Source organism: Mobula hypostoma, chromosome 30, assembly GCF_963921235.1.
Source record: "Mobula hypostoma chromosome 30, sMobHyp1.1, whole genome shotgun sequence".
NCBI classification, from domain to species: Eukaryota; Metazoa; Chordata; class Chondrichthyes; order Myliobatiformes; family Myliobatidae; genus Mobula; species Mobula hypostoma.
This window is the reverse complement of record NC_086126.1, coordinates 9,857,405-9,875,751: the sequence shown is the minus strand read 5'-3', so window position 1 is coordinate 9,875,751 and position 18,347 is coordinate 9,857,405. Positions and strand designations below refer to the sequence as shown.

General features: G+C 45.6%; 1 protein-coding gene across 9 annotated transcripts in view; it reads left to right on the top strand.

Annotated features, from left to right (window-relative positions):
- LOC134339548 (spectrin beta chain, non-erythrocytic 1-like) overlaps positions 1 to 18,347 on the top strand; it is a 509,093-nt gene that overhangs the window by 316,293 nt on the left and 174,453 nt on the right. For all 9 annotated transcript variants that reach the window (XM_063036164.1, XM_063036163.1, XM_063036170.1 and 6 more), the window contains one exon: positions 18,077 to 18,228. In XM_063036164.1, coding sequence (XP_062892234.1) covers positions 18,077 to 18,228 — 152 coding nt within the window. The remainder of the gene's footprint in view (positions 1 to 18,076; positions 18,229 to 18,347) is intronic.

Sequence of the window (18,347 nt, the reverse complement as noted above, 5' to 3'; positions counted from 1 at the left end):
GATAATACAGTGGTTCAGTTACTGGACAAGTGTCCTGTGGTTTCGCCTCTTGATATGGAGACATGGATTTGGATAATACAAGCAGTCTCATAAGACCATAAGACAGAAGCAGAATTGGGCCATTTGGCCCATCGAGTCTGCTCTGCAATTCCATCATGGCTGATCCCGGATCCCACTCAACCCCACACACCTGCCTTCTTGCCGTGTTCTTTGATGCCCTGACCAATCAGGAAGTGATCAACTTCCGCCGTAAATATACCCATGGACTTGGCCTCTGCCTCAGTCTTTGGCAGAGCGTTCCACAGATTCACTATTCTCTGGCTATAAAACTTACTCCTTAATTCTGTTCTAAAAGGTCGCCCCTCAATTTTGAGGGTGTACCCTCTATTTCTGCAGACCCACACCATAGGAAGCATCCTCTCCACATCCACCCTATCTAGTCCTTTCAATAATACAATATATGAGGAATTTGATGGCTCTGGGCCTGTATTCGCTGGAGTTTCAAAGAATGAAAGGGGGGATCTCATTGTAATCTATCAGATATTGAAAGGCCTAGATAGAGTGGACATGGAAGGGATGTAGGACCAGGGAACACAGCCTCAGATTAGAAGAGTGTCCCTGTCATGTCTGTGAACGGTCAGCAGAGAGACACAGCTGTTAGATATAGAAGTCTTTATTTGGGGTACATGGAATCTGACAGCCGTTGGAGAGGCTCCCCAATCCAACATTACAGCACGCTTTTAGATGTTAAGGAGCAAAGGTAACAGGACAATTTCTATAGTTACAATGCCCTCATAATGCTTCTTGTGAGTTGCATGATTTTCCAGATTCCTGGGTCTTCCCACCAATACACCCAAAATGAGTGTTAGTTACTATGGTGTCTCAGTCATATTCATGTTATGGGGTATTGATTGCATTCATGCATATGCAGACATTTCAGTCAATTGGATGTCTCCTGGGTTTGCAATTTGCTCTAAACGCTGTGGTCTTTGAGTCGTATACATCCAGTGGGATGTCGATTGCTTTCATGCCTATACAAACATCTCAGTCAATTAGAAATCCCCTGGTCTGCCTTTTGCTCTGAGAGTTATATTCATTCATGCAATGGGGTGTTGATTGCATTCATGCATATGCAGACATCTCAGTCGATTGACTGTCTCCTGGTCTGCAGTTTGATCTAAATGCTGTGGTCTCTGAGTTGTATTCCTGCATTGGGGGTGTTGGATTACATTCATGCATATGCAGACATCCCCAGTCAGTTGGGTATTTCCTTGTCTACAATTTACTCTAAAATGCAGCTCCAGGAAATCATTGTTCCAAGCTGTGTTTTATATTCAGTCTACATTCCATATTCAGATCTGAAGGTTGGTTGCTGTCGAAATTAATATTTCGTTATCGCCTAACTCCAGAATACCCCCCCAACAGCCCCTTTAGAACAGAGATAAGGAAGTATTTCTTCAGCCAAGTGGTGGTGAACCTGTGCAGTTCATTGCTACAGATGGCTATGGAGGTCAAATCATTGAATATATTTAAAACGGAGGTCAGGGTGTCAAAGGTTATGGGGAGAAGGCAGGAGAATGGAGTTGAGAAGGGTTAATAAATCAGCAGTGATGGAATGGCAGAGCAGACTCAATGGGCCAAATGGCCTAATTCTGCTCCTACATCTTATGGCCTGAATTGATTTGGAATAAAACATTATCATCATTAATGGGACCATGAAACTACAGTCTGGGATCAGCTGTTCTTGGTTATTTGCTTGCAAATCTTTCATCACCATACAAAGAGACATCATTGGTGTGCAAACGCGAGGAAATCTGCAGATGCTGGAAATTCAAGCTTGATGGTGGTGTGTCCTCCGAATGCTTGGCCTATATAATATAATATCAGCTGATTTGTTGCAGTTTCGGATGTGGTTGTGATGTGGAGAGGAAATCTCATCACTGGTTGTGTGGCGAACTTCGTGCATTGCGATCTGGAACTTTGGGCAGCACGGTAGTGTAGTGGTTACCATGACACTTTACCGTACCAGTGACCCGGGGTTCAATTCCTGCCGCTGCCTGCAAGGAAGTTTGTTCGTTCTCCCGGTGACCGCGTGGGTTTCCTCCGGGTGATCCGCTTTCCTCCCACAGTCCAAAGACGTACCGGTTGGTAGGCTAATTGGACATTGTAAGTTGTCCCATGATTAAGATAGGATTAAATCGGGGCATCGCTGGGCAGCGTGGCTCAAAAGGACGGAAGGGCCTATTCCATGCTGCACCTCAGTCAATCCAGTCCATAATCCCATTGTACAGTGGTCTGGGTCCAAGGTCTTAATGGCATTCTCCTGATTTTGTGTTTTTTTTTGAGTGTAGTATATGTAATCTGAGTGTGAACTTGAACATCTTGTCATTCACGTTCACGGTTGCTGCAGTATCATATGCGCAATTTCTCACATTACAACAGCAGTGACCGATCGCAAGGAATTTGTTGAAATGCTTTCCAACCTGTGATTGGTTCTGCAGTCACTCAATTATGGAGGTTGGCCTCATCGGCAATGTCCCGGGAACAGATTTTCAAGAACTCCTTTACACTGTGGCATATCTTCTCTCTAGCCTTTCCTTCGTTTATGCCCCCGCTGTTATTATAACACCTAATTCTACATTCTACTACCTCAGTGCACTGTTATGATGAAATGATCTGCTTGGCTGGCACGTGACACAAAGTTCTTCACTCCACCTTGGTACATGTGGCAATAATACACCACATTACTTGTTAAACATTCACCAGGATAACAGCTGTCTTTTACTACTTAATCCTCTCAAAGAACAACTTTTGCTGCCTCTTTCTTAGCCGCCTCACTCTGGCACGTGCAGTACTTGATTTTTCGAGTTTTGAATCTCAGGTGCTTTTTCACATCGGGAATGATGTTTTTGGTACCCCTTGCTTGGTTCCTTTTGGGCACAGTATGCCAGCTGCAGCACTATTTCAGTCTCACTCTGTTGTTGCTTGGTCTGTTCTGTGTTGCGCTGCCGGGCATTACTGGTATGCTACGTTGGCACGAGAATGCATGACGACACTTGCGGGCTGTCTTCCCAGCACACCCTCGATATAAATGAGGTAAATAAGTTATTTATTTTTGCTTATTGAGATACAGCGCCCTTTCGACCCTTCATGAATGAAAACTGTCAATCCTGGAAACAGTTGACTCGTTCTTTGCTGCCGTCTCTGGGCCTTGATTACCTTCCTTATTTATAGATAAATAAACTATGTCTATCTATCTATCTATCTGTAGCCACCCCGGCCACCCTCAGGGTCGCTCAGCTCGCTGTCGTCTAGGGAAACAGCCCTCGGCCCTGGCAAATTGGGTAATTCGTTTGTGTGGATGCTGTGTGAGGTACCCCACCCCACCCAAATAACTGACAATACACCAGATACGATTAAGTGATTTACAGTTTATAGATATTACTGGAACTATATAATTAATAGAGAATAAAATATAAAAGGAAAATAAAAGGCGTCACACTTATCAAAGTCCAATCTCTTCGTGCACAAACAGTTGGAGCTCAAGGACCTTCTTCTTCACCCTGCGACCCCTTGGACCACCTCGACCGGCCGCCTGGGACCACCAACGGTGGTCGACCAGACGCTCCACGCGAGTCCATCTCCGTCTCCTCGCCGATCGCCCTCCTCGGGTCCGACCCCGTTAATGGACATCACAGCACCTCGTCCATCCTCTGTCTTGCTCTCCTGCCTTCTCCCCCAAAATCCCGCGCATACAGTATCTTCAAATACACCAAAACTATAACAACCATCTCAATTGGTTAATAGCACCCTCTTATCACACTCTAAACCACAACAAGCTGCTAACGCAAACTTTCTCAGCGCTTAACACAACAAAGCCGCATTCCCCAGATTAACATAACGAAGACGCCATTTTAATTAGCCTCCGCAGTAACATAAAAGTTGAAACCCCCTTACATATCTAAGAGCCTCAGGACTCAAACCACCAGTTTCAGGAACGGTTATTACCCCTCAACCACCAGGCTGTTGAACCAAAGGGGATAACTAAATAAACTTCACTTGCCCTGTCACAGAAAGGTTCCTGCAACCAATGGACTCACTTTCAAGGACTCTTCATCTCATGTTCGTGATATTCATTGCTTATTTATTTATTATTACTATTCCTTCTTTTTGTATTTGCACATTGTTGCTTCTGCACTTTGGTGTACCATTTACATTGATGATTTGGAAGAGGGGACTCAGTGTAGCGTAGCAAAATTTGCTGATGACACTAAACTGAGTGGAAAAGCAAATTGTACAGAGGATATGGAGAGCCTGCAAGAGGATATAGATAGGTTAAGTGAGTGGGCCAATGTCTGGCAGATGGAATACAATGTTGGTAAATGTGAGATCATCCTGTTAAGGAATAATAGAAGAGCAGATTATTATTTAAGTGGTGAAAGATTGCAGCATGCTTTTGTGCAGAGGGACTTGGGAGTGTTTGTTCATGAATCGCAAAAAATTGGCTTGCGGGTACAACAGGTTATTAAGAAGGCAAACAGAATGTTGGCCTTCATTGCTGGAGGGATTGAATTCAAGAGCAGGAAGGTCATGCTGCAACTGTACAGGGTACTGGTGAGGCCACACCTAGAGTACTGTGTGCGGTTCTGGTCTCCATACTTGAGGAAGGATATACTGGCTTTGGAGGCAGTGCAGAGGAGGTTCACCAGGTTGATTGCAGGGATGAAGGGGTTAACCTATGAGGAGAGATCGAGTTGCCTGGGACTATACTCTGTGGAGTTTAGAAAAATCAGAGGGGATCTTATAGACACATACAAAATTTTGAAAGGGGTAGATAAGATAGAAGTAGGAAAGTTGTTTCCACTGGTAGGTGAGACTAGAACTAGGAGACATTGCCTCAAGATTCAGGGGAGAAGATTTAGGATGGAGATGAGGAGAAACTGTTTTTCCCAGAGAATCTGTGGAATTCTTTGCCCAGGGAAGCAGTTGAGGCTTCCTCACTAAATATATTTATAAACAGTTAGATAGGTTTTTACACAGTAGGGGAATTAAGGGTTATGAGGAAAAGGCAGGTAGATGGAGCTGAGTTTACGGACAGATCAGCCATGATCTTATTGAATGGCGGGGCAGGCTCGATGGGCTGATGGCCGACTCCTGCTCCTATGTTCTTATGTTCTAACGGCCTGGTTGGGCAGTCCTTCATTGATTTTGTTAGGATTATCATTCTATAGATTTATTGAGTATGCCCAAAAGAAAATGAATCTCAGCCATATATGTAGTTTGATAATAAAATTTACTTTGAACTTTAAATGGTCCCAGAATTGAGTGTGGCATTCAGATACGGCCTTACCATCACTACCTACCTAAAAAAGTAGAAAGTAAATTTTATTATCAGTACATATCATATACAACCCTGAGATTCTGTGTCTTGTAGGGTTACTCAGCAAATCTATAGAATAGTAACTAACACGATCAATGAAAGATCAACCAGAGTGCAGAAGACAACAAACTGTGCAGATGCAAATATAAATAAATAGCAATAAATAACGAGAACATGAGATAAGGAGTTCTTCAAGTGGGATCACTGGTTGTGGGAGCATCTCAATAGATGTGTGTGGTTTTCCCCTCTGGTTCAAGAGCCTGATGGTTGAGGGGTGGTAACTGTTCTTGAACCTGGTGGTGCGAGTCCTGAGGCTCTTGTACCTTCTACCAGATGGCAACAGGGAGAAGGGAGCATGGCCTGGGTGGTGAGGATCTTTGGTGGATGCTCCTTTCCTACGACAGTGTTTCATGAAGATGTGCTGAATAGTTGGGAGGGCTTTACCCGTGATATACTGGGCCGAATCTGCTAACTTTTGTAGGATTCCTACCGGGCCCTTATGCAGCCAGTCAGTACGCTCTCCACTACACATCTACAGAAGCTTATCAAAGTTTTAGATGTCCTGCCGAACCTCCGCAGACTCCTGAGGAAGTAGAGGTGGCGTCGTGCTTTCTTTGCACTCACATTTATATGAATGGGTTCGGGACAGAGGTGCAAGCGAGGGCACACCGGCCTCCTGGGCTAATTCTCGTCTGGCGGAATTGTTCAATCGTGTTAACATTCAAGACTTAAGAGCTTGCAAATATTCCCCCTCCTGCTCATTTGAATCAGTGAAGTAGCAGATGGTCACGCTGCCAGCATAGCAGACGCTCGTCAAGGAGGTTGTTGTCAGGAGAGAGTTAGAAGACTGCGTTTGTTGCAACTATCAAGGATTCTGAAGCCGTTGCTGTGTTTCTCAGCCATATTTTCCCACCTGGATTGGTCCCCTATGGAAACAGCACTTGGCAGTGTCTGTGCAGGCAGTCCCAGGTCAGGGGATAAGACCTCAACAACGTCTGCTGGGAACTCTGAATACAGCAGCATGACAGACATTTGTATGAATAGCAGCTTTTTATAAAAAAAAGCTAATACGTTGTTTGCAACTTGCTCATAGCCAAATTTAACTGGATGGAACAAAGATCAAAGTTAATACCACTCTTTGACGATGAAATAAACTTCTGTAATGTTTGCATTTCAGCATTAAGGCTTTAAAGTGTCAGTGTGCCTTTGCTCAATCTACCATCTTTTTTTTACTGTGATGATTCCCAGAATTTGGAGTCTAGGTTAATACCCTTACTTATTATTGTTACGTTGGAGTGCCAGGACCAACCAAATGGTGACAAGCTTCACCCCATAATTCTCAGGTGTGATATTCCCCATGTATCGGCCACGGGCTCTGCTACAATGCTCGCATACATTACAACCCCTTGTTTTATGAGGGCTTTAATTTCCGAGGTCACGACAGCCTGTACTGGTGCAACCATATTGATGTCACGGCCATGAAATGCCTCTGCCTTCTCAGGAGGTGAAAGAAATTTGGCAGGTCCCTGTCAACTCTTGCCACTTTTTATCGACACACACTTGAGAATGCATTCTATCTGGGGTGCATAATGGCTTGGTGTGGCAACAGCTGTGCCCACGGCCATTAGAAAGTGCAGGGGCTTGTAGTCACAGCTCGGCACGTTACAGGAACCCACCATCCCCTTTAAGAACTCTGTCTGCACTTCTCACTGCCAGCATAATCAAAGAAACACATATAAAATGCTGGAGGAACTCAACAGGTCAGGCGGGTGGACAGTCGACATTTCGGGGTCGAGACCCTTCTTCAGGACTGAGGAGGAAGGCGAGGAGAGGGGCGAGAGGGGAAGGAGGCAAGCTGGAAGGTGGTAGTGAAGCCAAGTGGGTGGAAGAGGTAAACGACTGGAGAGGAAGGAATCTGATGGGAGAGGAGATTGGGCAGTAGGAGAAAGGGAAGGAGGAGGGGACCCGGGGGGAAGTAATAGGCAGGTGAGAAGAGTTAAGAGGCCAGAGTGAGGAATAGAGGAAGGGGAGGCATGGAATTTGTTCACCGGAAGGGGAAATCACTATTCATGCCATCAGGTTGGAGCTTACCCTGACAGAATATAATGTAAACAACAGGAATTCTGCAGATGCTGGAAATTCAAGCAACATACATCAAAGTTGCTGGTGAACGCAGCAGGCCAAGCAGCATCTATAGGAAGAGGCGCAGTCGACGTTTCAGGCCGAGACCCTTCGTCAGGACAGAATATAATGTGTTGCTCCTCCAATCTGAGTGTGACTTGGCGGATCACCATGTCGGCCATGATCAAAGACCCTACTAACCAGCGACATTCTCTCCTCTCCCCTTTCCCGCCGGGTAGAGGATACATGGCTTGAAAGCATGTACCACAAGGCTCAAGGATAGCTTCTATCCTACTGTTGTTATCAGAGTCTTCAATGGACCTCTTGTACAATAGAATGATCTCCTGGCCTCACTATCTATCTTGTACTTTATCATTTACCTGCACTGTGCAGTTTCAGTGGCTTTTACAGTTTACTCTGCATTGTCCAGGCCCAGAGTCTGTCGCTGCGGCGGGGCCTAGGTCCTAGAGCGGGGGATGACCTGCTGTTTGGGCAATTTAAAAACTGGTCCAGGTAGACTGAAAAGGCAGGCTGTCGGGACCGGAGGCGAGGGTCGGGCCGATTGTGCTGGCTCTTCCGCGACGTTTAGTCCTCTCTCCGCGGCGCTGAGCCTGTGAGACTGTTCTGGCTGCTCCAGGCTCTGTATTTGTGAGCTTCATGGCGATGCGCCCCGCTGTGCGATGAACTGAGGCTGTGAGTCAACTTTGACTGCTCTGGGCTCCGGGTCACTGGACTCAAATCTAGTTCTGAAAGCTGTTGCTTGCTTTCATTGCTCGCATAATCTGTGTTTTTTTTTCCTCTCTCTCTGTGCATTGGCTGTTGGTCTTTTTAAGTTGGTTTCTTTTGGGTTTCTTGCTTTGTGGTGGATGTAAGCAGACAAATCTCAAGGTTGTTTAATTTACATATACATTGATAATAATCAAAGTTTTCATCACCAGTTGAAAGGTGGAGGGGTCTGCCTCCAGTGATTGTCAGATGAGGTTCTCCTCTTGTTCTATGGGATGTGGACATTACGAGCAAGACTGCTGTTTACGTCCATCCTTGTGTGGGTGTAATTTCCCCATTCGATCACCTCCCTGACGTGCTTTGTTGATGGAGGGTGCGCTGAAACCGTGAAGGCTCACAGTCTACAGAAGGTAGATGGTCTGCCTGAAGTCAGAAAAATTCAGAACATGGACTGTTCAGAAATCTGACGGTGGAGGGGAGGAAGCTGTGGTTGAAATGTTGAATGTGTGTCTCAGGCTTCTGTACCTCCTCTCTGATGGTAGCTATGAGAAGAGGGCATGTCCCAGGTGGTGAATGTTTTCACTGATGGATGCCATCTTCTTGAGGCATCATCTCTTCAAGTCCTCAACCGTGGCGGTCTACAGCCCCTCTGCAGCTTTTCTCAATCCTGTGCGTCGGCCCCTCCATACCAGACTGTTATGCGGCCAGTTAGAATGCTCTCCTTGGTACGTCAGAAGAAATTTGTTAGTCTTTGGTGACGTACCAAATCTCCTCGAACTTCCGATAGAATAAAGCTGCTGGCATTCACGGGAGAGGGATCAATAGAAAATAATGTTCTAAATGTAACCCTTCATTTAGACCATAGGATATAGGAGCAGAATTAGGCCATTTGGCCCATTGAGTCTGCTCCATCATTTCATCATGGATGATCCATTTTCCCTCTCAACCCAAATCTCTTGTCTTCAATCTCCCGGTATCCCTTTATGCCCTGACTAATCAGGAATCTGTCAACCCCTGCCTTGAATATACCCGATGTCTTGGCTTCCACAGCCGCCTGTGGTAACGAGTTCCACAGATTTGCCATTCTTTGGCTAAGAAATTCCTCCTCATCACTGTTATTAGAAAAAGACTCCACTCTATTCTGAAGCTGTCTCCTCTGGTCTTAGGCTCCCCCACCATAGCTTGGTGATACAACTGAGAATAAAGCTTAGAGCATTTGCATTGGCAGATGGTGTTTTTTTTTAAAGAAACTATCTTTGGCCCTGATGTGAGATTGTGTGGGTAGGCAGTAAACAACAGCTCAAATTCAGAAACTGAATTTCACTTCAGTTATGCGGTGTGGCCACTGGAATATTGTAAAAGACCCAAACGTGCTCATGTGCTGCTTGTTCATTGGGGAGGATGATGATTGCTGATCTGAAATATGTCACGGCCTCCTTGTGTTGAATGTAATTGTAAGAACAGCTCAGCTCTGATGTTCAAGAGCACCATCAACTTGAGATGATTTTCTGGCTGAGGCATGGAGCACGAGAGCAGGGAGGCACAGTAACATGGTGGCTACTGGCGATCTGGGTTCAATTCCCGCCCCTGCCTTTAAGGAGTTTGTACGTTCTCCCGGTGACCACATGGGTTTCCTCCTACAGTCCAAAGATTAGGTTAGGATTAAATTGAGTGATGGCTGAGCAGTGCAGCTCGAAGGGCCGGAGGGGCCTAGTCCGTGCTGTTTCTCAACAAATCAATAAATACTGGAGCTTAGGAAGCACACAGCCACAGCTGGAATACTGCGTACAGGACAGCAAAGGCATGAGAGAGTCGCAGAGGAGATTTACGAGCTGGTTTCTTCTTGCTAAAATCCTCCAGCTTTGGCAATGCCCTCATTAATCTCCTCTGCAAAGACTTAAGAAGTTCAACGTACATTTTATCATCAAGCTTTGCATACGTTAGACAACCCGGAGATTCATCTGCTTACAGGCAGCCACAGAACAAAGAAACCCAAAAGAACCCTTGAAAAAGATCAACAAGCACTCAAAATGCAGAGAGAAATAAAACAAATTGTGCAAGCAGTAAAATAAGCAAATAGCATTTAGAACAGAACTGAGTCCTCAGACGTGAAGCCCAGAGCAGGCCTCAGCCTCAGCCTCAGTTCAGAGCATAGCAGAGTAAACATTGTGGAGCCCGTAGCAGGCCGCAACCTTAGCCCCAGTTCAGAGCAAAGCGGAATAATTGTTGCGAAGCCCAGAGCAGTGAGCAGAGGTGAGGTTTAATTGTGTTTGTACAGCGAAGAAGGTTTAACAGGATAAAGAGAAAGGAGTAACACACACACAAAATGGTGGAGGTACTGAGCGGGTCAGGCGGTATGAGTGGAGGAGAATAGAGTCGACGTCACAGCAGGGATGGAAAGGATGGGGGCAGGAGCCAGAACACGAAGGTGAGGGGCAGGGGAAGGCGTACAAGGTGGAAGGTGATGAGGATGAAGGTAGGTGGATGGGAAGAGAAAGGACCCACTGCCCTTGAAAGAGTTTGAGTGAATCACTGTTATTTCAGAAGGGCATTTGTTCTGCCTGTCTTGTCATTGCCAGTTCCCAGATCTGTCACTGTCTCTGCAGTACGTTAGCAGTGCGCTCCTGCACTAATATGGCAGGCACATAACTAGGAAATTCTGATTATCTTATCACCTCGTTTGAAGAACCACACCATTATCCCAATCTTTAACTGTGCTCTTGCACGTTTCTTTTTTCTCCTCTCTCATTCGACTTTATCATCTAGTTGCTTCTGAGAACTACAATTGACTCGGGGACTGTGACGACTTTCTCAGTCTCAACAGAAGCTAATTTGGGGGGGGGGGGCGGGGTCCCAAATCAATCCACAGGCGGTAGATGGGCAACTTTAATCTTCTCATTCTTTGTATTGAAGATTTTGAGTCTAGAAGTGAAAGCGGCACTTGTAAAATGGTGTTTGGAGGCAGCAGCGAAGGTGGGATGTCTCTATTTCTTCCCGTTGGGCTGAATCTCTATTGATCACTGTGCTACACTCTAATTGAAGAGAACTCTGATAGCAATTTTAAACACTCTGCAGATATTTACTTTAGACTATAAGATATAGAAGCAGAATTAGGCCATTCAGCACGTCGAATCTGCACGGCTGTTCTGTCATTTCTGTTCTTCTCAACCCTATTCTCCCGCCCTCTCCACGTAACCTTTGACACTCTCACTAATCAGGAGCCGATCAACCTCTATTTTAAATATACTCAATAACTTGCCTTCCACAGCTGTTGCATAGATTCACCACCCTCTGGTTAAAGAAATTCTTCCTCATCTCTGTTTTAAAGGGACGCCCTTGTATTCTGAGGCAGTGCCCTCTTGTCATAGACTCTCCCACTATTGGAGACAGCTAAGCATTCGGAGGGCACACCACAGTGAACAGCACGGTGATGACGTCCCCACAAAGCGTTTGCAAGTAAATTGCAAAGATCGGAGAATGACCGAGCCCAACCACAGCCTCTCCACACCCACTCCACCTGGACATTTCAATAACCCACACACGAGGAAATCTGCAGATGCTGGAACTTCAAGCAACACACATAAAAGTTGCTGGTGAACGCAGCAGGCCAGGCAGCATCTATTGGAAGAGGTACAGTTGACGTTTCGGGCCGAGACCCTTCGTCAGGACTAACTGAAAGAAGAGCTAGTAAGAGATTTGAAAGTGGGGGGAGGGGGAGATCGGAAATGATAGGAGATCCATTCCCCCCCCCCCCCGGTCTTCTCCTATCATTTCGGATCTCCCCCTCCCACTTTCAAATCTCTTACTAGCTCTTCTTTCAGTTAGTCCTGACGAAGGGTCTCGGCCCGAAACGTCAACTGTACCTCTTCCTATAGATGCTGCCTGGCCTGCTGCGTTCGCCAGCAACTTTTATGTGTGTTGCATTTCAATAACCGATAGGTTTCTGCGAGATCCTCTGTTAGGTTTAGTCATTTCAAAATTTTAAACTAATTTAACAGAAGACGCAGGAGTCCGAAATGTGAGTCAAACTTCATGTTGAATTTATCACCTGGCAACGCCAAGCCGTATGCAATTCACCTATTTTTACGTATAACCCATAATTATTTAAACAAATAAAAAAAGCTTAATCAAAAATGTATTTACAATATTACTCACGTATTAAATACACAGCACCCCTCATTCTAAACAGGTCCTGAGCAATCAAATGCTTATCATACGTTAACCTATTCAATCTTGAGACCATTCTCGTATATCTCCTCTTGACTCTCTCCTGCGCCAGCATATCCTTTCTTAGATAAGGGGCCCGGAACTGCCCATAATACTCCAAATATGGCCTGACCAGTGCCTTGTCAGCCTTCAGCATTACATAGAAGCATAGAGAACATAGAAAATAGGTGCAGGAGTAGGCCATTCGGCCCTTCGAGCCTGCACCGCCATTCAGTACGATCATGGCTGATCATCCAACTCAGAACCCTGTACCAGCCTTCCCTCCATACCCCCTGATCCTTTTAGCCACAAGGGCCATATCTAACTCCCTCTTAAATATAGCCAATCAACTGGCCTCAACTGTTTCCTGTGGCAGAGAATTCCACAGATTCACCACTCTCTGTGTGAAGAAGTTTTTCCTCATCTCGGTCCTAAAAGGCTTCCCCTTTATCCTCAAACTGTGACCCCTCGTTCTGGACTTCCCCAACATCGGGAACAATCTTCCTGCATCTAGCCTGTCCAATCCCTTTAAAATTTTATACATTTCAATAAGATCCCCCCTCAATCTTCTAAATTCCAGCGAGTATAAGCCTAATCGATCCAGTCTTTCATCATATGAAAGTCCTGCCATCCCAGGAATCAATCTGGTGAACCTCCTTTGTACCCCCTCTATGGCAAGGATGTCTTTTCTCAGATTAGGGGACCAAAACTGCACACAATACTCCAGGTGTGGTCTCACCAAGGCCTTGTACAACTGCAGTAGTACCTCCCTGCTCCTGTACTCGAATCCTCTTGCTATGAATGCCAGCATACCATTCGTCTTTTTCACTGCCTGCTGTACCTGCATGCCCACTTTCAATGACTGGTGTATAATGACACCCAGGTCTTGTTGCAACCTTGCTTTTACATCCTTGCTTTTATATTCTCGTGCTCTTGATACAAATGCAAACATTACATTTGCCTTTCTTCATGCTGTCTTTGTAATATACGTTAGCTATAATCTGTTAGCCAGCTCATTCGCTGTGTGCCGTGTTGCCTGACCTGGGCGATCATGGTCTTTCCATGACCATGATTGTTCTTGTCAAATTTGTCTACAGCAGTGGTTTGCCATCGCCGCCTTCTGGGCAGAGTCTTTCCAAGATGGGTGGCCCCAGCCATTATCAATACTCCTCAGAGATTGTCTGCCAGGCGTCAGTGGTCGCATAACCAGGACTTGTGATACGCACTGGCTGCTCGTACAACCATCCTCCACCTGCCCCCATGGGTTCACGTGACCCTGATCGGGGTGGGGGGGTGCTAAGCAGGTGCTACACCTTGCCCAAGGGTGACCTGCAAGTTAGTGGAGGGAAGGAACGCCTTACACCTCCTTTGCTAGTGACGCATCTCCACCCCATCACCCATTAACCAGCATCATTTGGGGGAAAAGTAACACAGATTACTTTTCTGTACAATATATGTCTGTGTTAACTTCCTATTATTCTTGTATAGATTTCATGGTATTAAATCGCTGAATGGGATATTAATTCAATCTTTTTGCACTATAGACATTCTCACCCAGCTGCGGTTTCAATTGAAGCAGATGATCAAATGAACAAAATGATCTCTTTGTGTGCTTTTCTATATAACGATGAGTGCTGAGCGGCTTGTGTAAGATGCAGCAGAGAAGGAAAGAGTGTTGTCGTTCTGTTTCATCTGCTCTGCCACTGCGTCGAACTCGTTTTTCTCAGTCGCGATGAAAGATCCTGCCAATGAGACATTAATTCTTCCTCTTTCCGCAAGTCACTCAGCCTGATCTCCTGAACACTACCTCACTGTTTTTCCAAAGTTCAAAGTACATTTATTATCAAAGTAAATATTTATAAAATAGGAATTATTAATTTAATCAATAAATTAAATAAAAGCTAACTTACAATAGGATATAAAAGTAAGAATATAGCTTACTGTAAATTATAGTCTTTTATGTATTGGACTGCTACTGGAAAACAACAAATTTCACGACATTGTCAGCGATATTAAACCAGATTTTTGCTCTGATTTCCAGTGCTTTCTGTTTCTATTTTGGATCTAAAGTATTTTTTATCCCGAGACAATAAGAAATCTGAGCATTCTCAGTGGCATCACCCAGTCCGGCTGCCTCAGAAATGTCAGAAGACCTAAAGTGTGGGTTCTGGTTTGGGCTAGCTTGTGGGTAGTTTTCCTGTCAAAAGCATATTCCTGTCCTATGAATTCTTGCCTTTTCCAGATCTCGGGCTGTTTGTTGTGTGCATAATACTTTCTGTTGGCACTGTCATGCCTGCTTCTCTCTGCTCCATACTGTATAGCACCGGTAACGTGAAGGTCGGGGTTTGGCTCCCACTGCTGTCTATAAGACAGCAGTCCCCAACCACTGGGCTGTGAAGCATGTGCTACCGGGCCGCGAGGAAACGATATGAGTCAGCTGCACCTTTCCTCGTTCCCTGTCACGCACTGTTGAACTTGAACATAGGGTTGCCAACTGTCCCGTATTTGCCAGGACATCCCGTATACTGGGCTAAATTGGTTTGTCCCGTATTTCCCCCACTAAGGTAGAGCGTTCCTATGAAACCGTTCGTAAGCCGAAATGGCGTGAAGCGAAGAAGCAATTACCATTCATTTATATGGGAAAATTTTTTGAGCGTTCCCAGACCCAAAAAATAACCTAACAAATCATATCGAATAACACATAAAACCAAAAATAAGTAACACTAACATATAGTAAAAGCAGGAATGATATGATAAATACACAACCTATATAAAGTAGAAATAATGTATGTACAGTACAGTCGCGAAGATGAAGGGGAAACCGATTTGTGGGGAAAAAGATTGGCACGTACTCGCATGCGCACACAGGTGCCCGCGCAAGGCTTCCTGGTCATGGTAATCTTTCCCGGGGTAAAGTGTCCCAGGATTTGACTGCTACTTTTGCCCCTTATTTGGGAGTGAGAAAGTTGGCAACCCTAACTGTAAAAGACATGTTGAGGTGAGTTTAACCCTACTTGAACACCACCCCCCCACCCGGTCGGCCGGTCCACAAGAATATTGTCAATATTAAACCGGTCCGCGGTGCAAAAGAAGGTTGGGGACCCCTGCTGTAAGGGGTTTGTATGTTCTCCCCATGACTGTGTGGGCTTCCTCCGGGTGCTGTGGTTTCCACCCACAGTCCAAAAGCATACTGGTTGGGTTAGTAAGTTGTGGGCATGCTATGTTGTTGCTGGACATGTGGCGACACTAGCTGGCTGCCCCCAGCACATCCTCGGATTGTGTTGGTCATTGATGCAAACAATGCATTTCATTGTTTTGATGTTTCAATATACACGTGACTATAAAACTAAGATTTGATCGTTATTTGAGGGAAAAAAGCAAAAGCAGAGTATCATAGGGAACAAAACTGAATCATCAAGACCCAAAACAGGGAAGCAAGGTTGATTTTGCAGAAAGGGGCCTTCAGATGCACTCCGGTGAAATTGATGTCCAAACTGATAACCCCCTCCAGGGCTGGTATGGATTAGGATGGTGTGCGACGATCCGTGAAACTGGGAACAAAATAGCTAAGCTCCTTGCAAGGCGACAGGAAAGGAGGCCGTCACTTAAAACCTCGTGTCATTGGCTGGATGCGATAAACACAAGAGGTTCTGCGGATGTTGGAAAGCCAGAGCGAGAGGCACACAAACTGCTGGAGGACCTCAGCAGGTCAGGCAGCACCTGTGGAGAAGGTTGGAGGGCTGATGCTTTGGGCGCTGGAAAGGAAGGGTGCGGAAGCCAGGCAAAGAAGGTAGGAGGAAGCGGGAGGAAGAGTACAAGCCGGCTGGTGATAGGTGAAGCCAAGTGAGGTGGGAGTAGGGATTGAAGTAAGAAGCTGGGAGGTGATAGGTGGGAAAGGTTCAAAGTAAAATGTATTATCAGAGCATATACAGGCATACTCAGCAAATCTCTAGAATAGTAACTGTAAACAGGATCAATGAACAGCAAATGGTGCAAATGCACTTATAAGAAAAGAGCAATAATTAACCAGGGCATGAAATAACAAGATAAAAGAGTCCTGAAGGTCAGGCCGTCGGTTGTGGGAGCATCAGAAGTAGAATGAGTGTACTTATCCCCTGATGGTTGAGGGGTAGTAACTGTTCCTGAACCTGGTGGTGCGAGTCCTGAGGCTCTTGTACCTTCTACCTGATGGCAGCAGTGAGAAGAGAGCATGGCCTGGGTGGTGGGGATCTCTGATGATGGATGCTTCTTTCTTACAGCAGCATTTCACGTAGATGCTGTCAGTGGTTGGGAGGGCTTTACCCATGATGTACTGGGCCAAATCCACTATCTTTTGTAGGATTTACCATTCCATGGCATTGGTGTTCTTATACCAGGCCGTAATGCAGCCAGTCAGCACACTTTCCACCACACGTCCAGAGAGGTTTGGAGGTTAGGAGGTAAAAGGCTGAAGAGGAGGGAATCTGATAGCATACAGTCACAGAGAAGCACAGCACAGAAACAGATCCTACAGCCCATCTCGTCCATACTGGACCGTTTAAACTGCACATTCCCATCGACCCTCACTGGGACCATAACCTTCCATGTACCTACCCCAACTATGCTGCTCTGTTCCTGCAGTGCAAAATACATCAAGCAACCCCGTACTGACCAGTGACTCTGCAGAACTGAGAAGATCTCATCAGGATGGGAATGCCCCAAATATTGGTAGCAGCTTTGAGACCAATAAGACAATCGTTTTCAAATGTTGAAGGATTGGCTGCCTATTTCTATATTTTCTATCAGTTAAAGTTTTTCTTTTATAAATGTTATAAATGCACTCGGTGTCATTAAGGCCAAAGAACTGATTGTGGACTTCAGAAAGAGTAAGACAAGGGAAGACACACCAATCCTCAGAGAGAGAGCAGAAGTGGAGAGAGCGAGCAATTTCAAGTTCCTGGGTGTTAATATCTCTGAGGACCTAACCTGGCCCCAACATATCAATGCAGTTACAAAGAAGGCAAGACAGTGGCCATATTTCAATAGGAGTTGAGATTTTATATGGCACCAAAGACATTTTGACGTTTCTGCAGCTGTACCATGGAGAGCATTCTGACTGGCTGCTTCACTGTCTGGTATGGGGGGGGCGGGGTGGGGTGGGGCTACTGCACAGAACTGAGGTAAGCTGCAGAGAGTTGTAAACTCAGTCAGCTCCATCATGGGCACCAGCCTCCGTAGTATCCAGGACATCTTCAAGGAACAGTGCCTCTAAAAGGTGACATCCATCATTAAGGACCCCCATCACCCAGGATATGCCCTCTTCTCATTGCTACCATCAGGAAGGAAGTACAGAAGCCTGAAGGCACACACTCAATGATTCAGGAACAGCTTCTTCCCCTCTGCCGTCCAATTTCTGAATGGATATTGAACCCATGAACACTACCTCACTACTTTTTAACTTCTATTTTTGCACGACTTATTTAACTATTTGACATGCGTATATATACTTTAATTCAGATTTAGTTTTCTCCATATTATCATGTATTGCATTGTACTGCTACTGCAAAGTTAAACAAATTTCACAACATTGTAATCTGATGGTAGCTCAGATCTTTTGTTTGTGAAGCTTTCTGATGAAATGACCCCTGCTGTTTCTTCTTTCAGACGAGCGCGAGGCAGTCCAGAAGAAAACCTTCACAAAATGGGTGAATTCGCACTTGGCAAGAGTAACCTGCCGGATCACAGACCTGTACACGGACTTGAGGGATGGGCGGATGCTAATCCGACTGCTCGAGGTGCTGTCGGGCGAACTGCTGGTCAGTACCGAACATTTCTCCCACTCTGGAACGAGGTAACGACATGGCTTTGTGCTGGCCATGTGGTCAGCAGCCCAACCAGTCAGGAATATCAGAACAAGTTGCACAGCAGTGAGGTG